We start from the raw sequence: 8146 nt of genomic DNA on the forward strand, positions 1-8146 counted from the left end.
TTTAAATAAAAAATCGACTTCCTAAAAAGCCTAGATTATTTGTCAACGAATTCATACATGTATTAAAAATTCAAATCGGACAATCCGAAGTATGTGTAATTTACTACCGCTTTTAGTAGTTTTTATAGTTATGCATACAAGAATATATTTTCGTTTTTCGTAATTCATTGACACGTGCGTGTGCGTTTTTTATGAGCGTTTGTAGTTCATAATTATTGTACAACAATGGATATTCAATCGATTTTCTTATTTGATTGTAATTCAAAAACGAATAATTACGAAGTGATAATAAGTCTATTTTTATCAATAGGCACATTTTTTTTTATAAGAACTTAAAGTCCCAATTTTGACAATATTTATCAAGCTGAAAATTTACGAGTCATTTTGCTGTTAAAAAATGTATAAATGTTTAAATAAAATCCTAAAATAAAGTGCGCCGAGAGTCACCTACTTACACGCTTTTTTAATCAGTTATACATTTTTTTTCAACATTTTCAAATAGCCAATTTGTAATTCTGGATTTTAGAAAACTTTAAACTGTTGAAATTGTTACCTATAATACATAGGTTAGGCTATCCAAGTAAAGTGGTTCATTTTTTAATACATTTATATAAAATGTATTTTTTTAAATAGCTTATTAATTTGAAAAGATTAAATTTTTTAAAAAAAAATAGGTAATGAGATTTAAAAAAAATTTAAACGACAAACTACAATAAGCTTAAATAGGTACATGTTTTTACAATCAGCATTTTTCTAAAAATCAAATTAACAAATTGAAAATTACATATCAGATTTAAATTTTTATTTCTCTTAGGTAAAAAAAAAATGCGAGATATTTAAGGCTGTAAATTATATATTTATATTTTTATATTTTAAAAAAAATTAAAATATATTGATTAGAAAAAAAGTTATTTAGTTTGTTAAGTCTTCCTATACAGTACTGCACCCTCCATATTAAATTAAATGTATCTATTATATTACTCTCGGTTTTCCAAAAAGGGCAATATAAATTCCATTTGTTGGGAAAACCTCCAAGGTGGAATATTCTTGGTAGCTTGACCACTTGTCTTACTTCTACGTCTTCTGATGGCATTTAGAAAACAATTTCGCAATTTAGTCCATTCTGACTTACACTTTTCAGCTATTACAAAAAATATTTAATTACTTGTTTGATGATTTATGAATTTATTTCATATTAAGTAAATATTTTTATTTTTTCATAAGCACAAAATTCGAAGTATATAAACATAATTTTATTTTTTTTTGCAAACATCAAATTATACATATACTGTGAATTATATAGTTTAATAATAATTAATATTAATAATTTTATGTTAAAATTAAATTTTAAATAAGAGTCGTAAATAATACTGTCTATATACATAACGGCGAAAACACATTTATTGTTCAATATATATTTTGCATTATTCTAATACCTTTGAATCATAAAAGTATTTATTTAATTAATAATTAATATAATTGTAATATATTTGAAAATTATTAAGGTAATTTTGTATTGCCATTCATTTTTAGTTTTTAGATCATCATACCCTTTTCCTGTTATATTGTGTAGCTTATTTTTTAGGGATAAAAAAATATCTTATAATTAACTAATTATAAATAAATTATTATTTCAATATTAAATTTTAAGTATAACATTCTTATTTAAACTTTTAAATATTTACAGATTTTTGGCCACCGGGGAATCTTATAGGTCTTTAGCCTTTAGTTTTCGTCTGGGGTTTAGCACAACCAGAGAAATCGTTGAAGAAGTCTGTGAGGTTATCTGGAAAACATTAAGACCGATCTACATGCCGAAACCCACCAAAGATGGATGGAAAAATATTAGCAGGGAATATAAAGAAATATGGAATTTTCCCAATTGTATTGGATCTCTTGACGGTAAACACATTAATATTCAATGTCCTATAAATGCTGGATCGGCATATTTTAATTATAAAGGAGTAAATTCGATCGTCTTACTTGCTTTGGTAGATGCTCACTATAGATTTATAACTATTGATGTGGGTTCTTATGGTCGGAATTCTGATGGAAATGTATTTGCTAAATCTGCGTTAGGGAAAGCGTTAGAAAATAATACATTAGATGTTCCACCTGATACACCAATAGAAGATAATGGAGACCCAATGCCATACGTAATTGTCGAAGATGAGGCATTTCCCTTGAAGCCATATCTTATGAGACCATATAGTAGGGTAACTTTGGGTGGTAATGAAGGAAACAAAATTTTTAACTACCGACTCTCTCGTGCAAGACGTGTAGTGGAAAACGCGTTTGGAATACTTTCAAATCGTTGGCGAGTATTCAGAACAAATATTCAAGTGCAACCTAAGTCCGTAGACAACATAGTACTTGCTGCATGTTGTCTTCATAATATGTTATGCCAAAGTCATGATTTTCAATTGGATGAAACAAATAATTATGAAAGTACTGAAGTTCTTGAAAATATGGAACCGTTAAGAGGGAATAGCACTCAAAGATCATTTGAAATACGCGAGAAGTATAAAGATTTTTTTTTGTCATCTGTTGGGGCAGTACCGTGGCAGTACGAGATGATTCGAAGAGGACGAATTAATATTTGATCAACAATTTTAAATAACAAAATAATATGTTCCTTGTTAAAATTATTTTAAATTAAAAATTATTCCTTATTATTTGTATATACAATAAATAAAAACATAATAAACATGTATACATTTATTTTTAATATGGTGTATATAACTATTCATAGGTAGTATCATAGGTTCATAATATATCAATTTGTATCAATATTCAATGTACAAGTATTATTTCATATTATTAATAATATTATTAATTCGATCTTTAAAAAAGAGTTATTTAAATATTTATATATTAAAATTAATATCTTACCTGACATTTGTAGATTTTTACCAATCTCTTCCCATGCCTCTTTACGAATGTTCTGATCTTTATAATCGGCGGAAAAAACATCGTATAAAGACTTGTGTTCGCGGACATTTTCAATTAATGACTCTTCAAATGAAGACATTATAAAAAAATTATTATAATTAAGAAACTAACTGAAAATAAATGATAAACCAATTGCATCAACCGATGTCTGGAGTAAAATGTCGTATTTTAAATAATACGATCCTATCACACGTCACACGTTTTTCAAAATTGTTTGAAACGCGTGGCGTGGAATCGAGTGGGAACACGTTGCGTGTTATAAATATAATCACAAAACCGAATAATATTTTAAAATAAACGGGTTAACACGCGATTTAAAATTATCGGCGTGTTAACGCGTGGCGTGTAAAGACATGTTAACGCGTGGCGTGTGAACAGTGTGTCCCTAGCTTAATAGTGACGAGCGTGTGAGTAAGATAAGGAATTTAATTAGGAGCGATCATTTAAACAATGAGGAGCGCGAATCGATAATAGAAATCTGCGAACGATATGCAGATATATTTTATTTAGAAAACGATTACCTAACAATGACTACTGCCGCCGAACACGTAATTAAACTACCATTAAATCAACCACCGATACACCGAAAACCGTATAGGTTACCGCACGCGCAAATGCCCATAATTGAAAAAGAACTCTTAAAAATGGAGGAAAACGACATAATAGAACGTAGCATGAGTCCTTTTAATGCACCACTATTACTAGTAAAGAAAAAAGCCGATGCATCAGGGAAAGAAAAATTCAGAATAGTCATAGATTTTCGAGCATTAAACAATGTAATTCTGAATGAATTTCACCCGTTACCTAATATCACCGAAATACTAGATCAGTTAGGTCAGTGCCAACTGTTCTCGCTGATAGATCTTAAGGCAGGGTACCACCAACTTAATCTAGCTAAAGATTCTAGGGAGTACACAGCTTTCTCAACAGGTCAGGGACACTATCAGTTCAAACGACGGGATGGGGGTACTTTTCCCGAAATTTCATGGAGAGGAAAAAAAAAAATAATGAAAAAAGAATGATAACCCAACCTAGCCAATATCAAAATTTATACCACAACTCGTTCCAGAATATACCAGAGATCCAGTAGTGACACCACCAATAAGAAATAATTTACAGTGATGCCTTGTTAGTGGCACTCGTCGCTACGCTCCTCGGCGCCGTCGCTCCGCTCCGCAAATCGAAAATATCCCTCGACTTGTTATGCAACACCACCTCAAGTTGGTCACTGTGTAACCGCTGTCATACCATAGACAACCACGCTTATCATTTTCGGCCACAGATATATGGAATAAAGTTAAAATAGTTAAAATAAGTTTATTCTATATATCTGTGTTTTCGGCCAAAAGCTTATCACTACCGCTATCAAAATCGGGAAATCTTTTTTTTCTCCATGAAATTTTGGGAAAAGTGCCTGAAGCCCTCAAACGACTAGTCATGGTACTAGCCTCCGCACCGAGTACGTTCGCAAGTATGATGGCAAATGTCTTGTCAGGTCTAATCGGAGTAAAATGTCTAGTGTATCTGGACGACATAATAATATACGCTAAAAATCTAAGTGACCATAATAATAAACTAATCGATGTATTCGAAAGATAACGTATCCATAACCTAAAAATAGAACCAGATAAATGTGAGTTTCTTAAAAGAGAATGTCTATTCTTAGGGTATATAATTTCGGAGCACGGAATAAAACCAGATCCAAATAAAATTACTTCAGTCATGAATTTTCCGACACCAAAGAATGTCAAGCAAATCAAAAGTTTTCTAGGTCTAAGCGGGTATTACCGAAAGTTCATAGAAAACTATAGTGCCATAGCAAGTCCGATGACAAATCTATTAAAAAAGGACGTAAAGTTTAATTGGGATAATAACTGTCAACAAGCGTTCGATAAATTAAAAACAAAACTTTGCACAGAACCAATATTACAATATCCCGATTTTACAAAAGAATTCATATTAACAACGGATGCTAGCGGGAAAGCGTTAGGAGCGATTCTGTCGCAAGGAAAAATAGGAAGTGACTTATCAATTTCGTATGCATCACGCACGTTAAATAAATTCGAATCAAATTATTCAACAACAGAATTAGAATGTCTAGCAATCGTATTCGGGGTAAAACATTTCCGACCATATCTCTATGGCAGAAAGTTCACAATTCTCACTGATCACCGACCATTATCATGGTTATTTAATCTAAAAGTTCCATTATCTAAATTAGCTAGGTGGAGAATCGAATTAGAACAATATAATTACGAAATTAAATATAAACCAGGGGTACAAAACACAAATGTCGACGCATTAAGTCGTATGTACACTTTTAAGGAAATCAAAGACGAAATTACGCGAATTTTATTGAAAAATCAGAAACAACCATAATAACGAAGAAAAATGTAAAGGAAGTACACGGTGAACTAATAGAGTCACCGAATGAATATCATATAGTATCGGAAATAGAGAAATATTATAATTTTAGATCGGGCATAAATTACGAATTAAAACAGAAATTTGGGGTAGATAAACAAATAAAATCGAATAAAGACGTAGGAAAAGTTGTTAAATTCAAAAATGAGGACAGGTACATAATATTTTTGATAACCAAAAGTAAACCAAAACAATTAGCAACATATGAAAACCTGCATTTGGCACTGTTAAATTTAAAATATTTTTGTGAAAAACATAACCTAAGTAAACTGGCCATGAACCAATTAGGACGCAAGGACGGATTGGAATGGACACAAGTTAGGGCAATGATACCTATTCCCGAACACGTTTTCATCGATTTTTTTAATGATTTTTTACACACGCCGACAATATTAGAAAACCCGCATCCAGCACCGATTTTTCGTTTAGCCTTCATACCAGTAGTTACAAGCCACGCGGCAGCTTTTTTTTTGTAATCCGCGTCTTTAGCTCCCACTCTGCTCCAAGCACGTTCTTCCAATATACGGTCAGCCACACCACGTTCGGTCAAAGAATTACTTTTATCGTAGGCTATATCGTGTTCCCTGCACACCGTGTCCAAACCGTTTATTCCGGGTTGTCCGAGAACAAGTCTTTTCCCTAAATTAGTCCCCAGCCCACAGTACTGATAACCGGGCAGATGTAATTCAAACGGTAAACTATTTATTACGGTGTTCAGCAGACCTGCACCACTATTGGTCTTGACCTTCGTACGTGGCAACATTATATGAGCACTTTGCTCGAACGACACGCGATTTCATACAATGAAATTTCTCAGTCAAGAAATTAAGCTTAAAGTCAATAATATCGATTCACTATCGCAAAGCAATGGATCGCGCCCCCCTCGTCACGGACCTCTTCCCGATGCTCTGAGAGCTTTGATCATCGGAAAATCCGGTAGCGGAAAAACCAACCTGGTTTTCACGCTTTTGGTACACAGGGGAGGCTCGTCAAGGGAGACTTTGAGACTGCGTCTCCCCTTAAAAAAAAAACGGCTACTTGTAAATAATAATGTATAGAAATATTTTTATTTGAATTCAAAATATATTATATCGTTTTCATTGCTTATTATTATAAATTGATGGTCACAAAATCGAAAACCTATTAATAGTTATCTCGATTCTCGATAGAAATACTATTTATAGTAATTTCTACGACGAGCGACGATCGCCGCGCGCCACGCCGGTATCAGTGAAACTGAAGCCAGACAGTTTCAATCGTAATATGTAATGGCATGGCTGGATGGTCGGAGGGGGCCGGGGAGATTAAGCTGCGTATTATAGACGCTATTGAACCTGGGTTCACGATAGTAATTGCCATGCCGCCGCGCCGTCCGTAATTAGTTTTAGACGTTTTAATCGCTGTTTTCATAATTTAAAAACCATTAAAAATGCAAAAACACCAAGTTATTGATTTTTTATTGACCCGTGGTTTTAATTCATTAACATACGAAGAAAAAAATCAAATAAAACTTAATCGCCCAACTCCTAATCTGATATTAACTTGTCAAGACGGTAAATATATTAGAAAATTTCAAAACAGTTGGCATAATAAATTTTCATGGCTCACTGGTTGTGATAAACGAAATAAAGGGTTTTGTTTTACTTGCGTAATATTCGGAGGGGAAAAGGAATGGAGTGTTAATGGATTGTCATCAATCAAAAATTTTTTAAGGAAATCAGAAAAACACGCCATTTCCCAAAAACATTTAACTAACCAAGAAAAATTTCATCTGTTGGTTAAAGTCCGAATTGAACACGCGATTTCAGAAGGTCGACGACTTGCTGCTGTAAAACATAACGAACAGGTCGGTATAAATAGACGTATATTAGCACGTATGATACATGTTGTTTGTTTTTTGGGCAAACAAGAACTTGCTTTTCGTAGCCATCGGGAAAATAATGAATCTTTAAATAAGGGAAATTATCTTGAATTACTCGAACTACTGGCTCAAGAAGAGCAGTTGCTTAAAGAGCACTTATTGTCATCGGAAATATTTAAAGGTACATCTAAGACGATACAAAATGATTTGATTGAATGCGTAACTTCCGTTTTAAATTCTAGAATTTTTAATGAAATACAAAGAGTTAATTACGTATCTATTCAAGCAGATGAAACGACTGATGTATCATGCCGATCGCAAATGAGCATAATTTTTCGGTATGTTGTTGAACAAAATATTGTAGAACGATTTATTGGATTTTTTGACGTTTCAAAAAATAAAACAGCCTCTGGATTAGCAGATATAATTTTATCTGAAATGAATAAGTGGGAAATTGGAAATAAAATTGTATGTCAGACCTATGATGGTGCATCGGTTATGTCGGGAGAAAAAAGTGGTGTACAATTTCGTATAAGGCAAATTTATCCAAATACATTATTTATTCATTGTTACGCACATCAGTTGAACTTGGTATTGTTACACGGGGCGAAGACAATAAAATCAGCCAAACTCTTTATTTGCAATCTAACTATGTTCCATACGTTTTTTAGTCGGTCTACTAAAAGAAGTGAATTATTAAGAGAACAAGGTTTTAAACTTCCAAATAAATCTGACACTAGATGGAATTATCACACAAGAGCCGCTTCTACAATAAAAAAACATTTTTTAGATCTCAAAAATGCCGTTTTACATGTAACTGAAGAACCAAGTTGGGACCCTATATCCGTTTGTACAGCATCTGGTCTTTATGATAAGCTAAATGATGCAAACTTCGTGTATTTCTTGATT

At 32.6% G+C, this 8146-nt stretch overlaps 2 protein-coding genes across 2 annotated transcripts; one reads left to right on the forward strand and one right to left on the reverse strand.

Moving 5' to 3' along the window:
• Positions 1 to 907: 907 nt before the first annotated feature.
• LOC111041513 (transcription factor Adf-1-like) lies at positions 908 to 3261 on the reverse strand. Its single transcript, XM_022325792.1, has 2 exons — positions 2893 to 3261; positions 908 to 1141 (listed from the first exon to the last, which is right to left on the reverse strand). The coding sequence occupies exons 1-2, from the start codon at positions 3029 to 3031 to the stop codon at positions 978 to 980; spliced, it is 303 nt and encodes a 100-aa protein (XP_022181484.1). The 5' UTR covers positions 3032 to 3261; the 3' UTR covers positions 908 to 977.
• On the forward strand, positions 1692 to 2662 carry LOC111041512 (protein ALP1-like). Its single transcript, XM_022325791.1, has one exon. It carries the CDS (start codon positions 1812 to 1814, stop codon positions 2601 to 2603), a length of 792 nt encoding a protein of 263 aa, XP_022181483.1. The 5' UTR covers positions 1692 to 1811; the 3' UTR covers positions 2604 to 2662.
• Positions 3262 to 8146: the final 4885 nt, after the last annotated feature.

This window comes from Myzus persicae, unplaced genomic scaffold, assembly GCF_001856785.1.
Source record: "Myzus persicae strain clone G006 unplaced genomic scaffold, MPER_G0061.0, whole genome shotgun sequence".
Taxonomy (NCBI): Eukaryota; Metazoa; Arthropoda; class Insecta; order Hemiptera; family Aphididae; genus Myzus; species Myzus persicae.

Bases quoted from the DNA above. Each gene is read 5' to 3' on its own strand.
- LOC111041512 (XM_022325791.1), top strand. From the start codon at position 1,812: ATGCCGAAACCCACCAAAGATGGATGGAAAAATATTAGCAGGGAATAT.
- LOC111041513 (XM_022325792.1), bottom strand. From the start codon at position 3,031: ATGTCTTCATTTGAAGAGTCATTAATTGAAAATGTCCGCGAACACAAG. The intron at 1,142-2,892 runs GTAAGATATTAA...TTTTTGTAATAG, and splicing joins TAAAAATCTACAAATGTCAG to CTGAAAAGTGTAAGTCAGAA.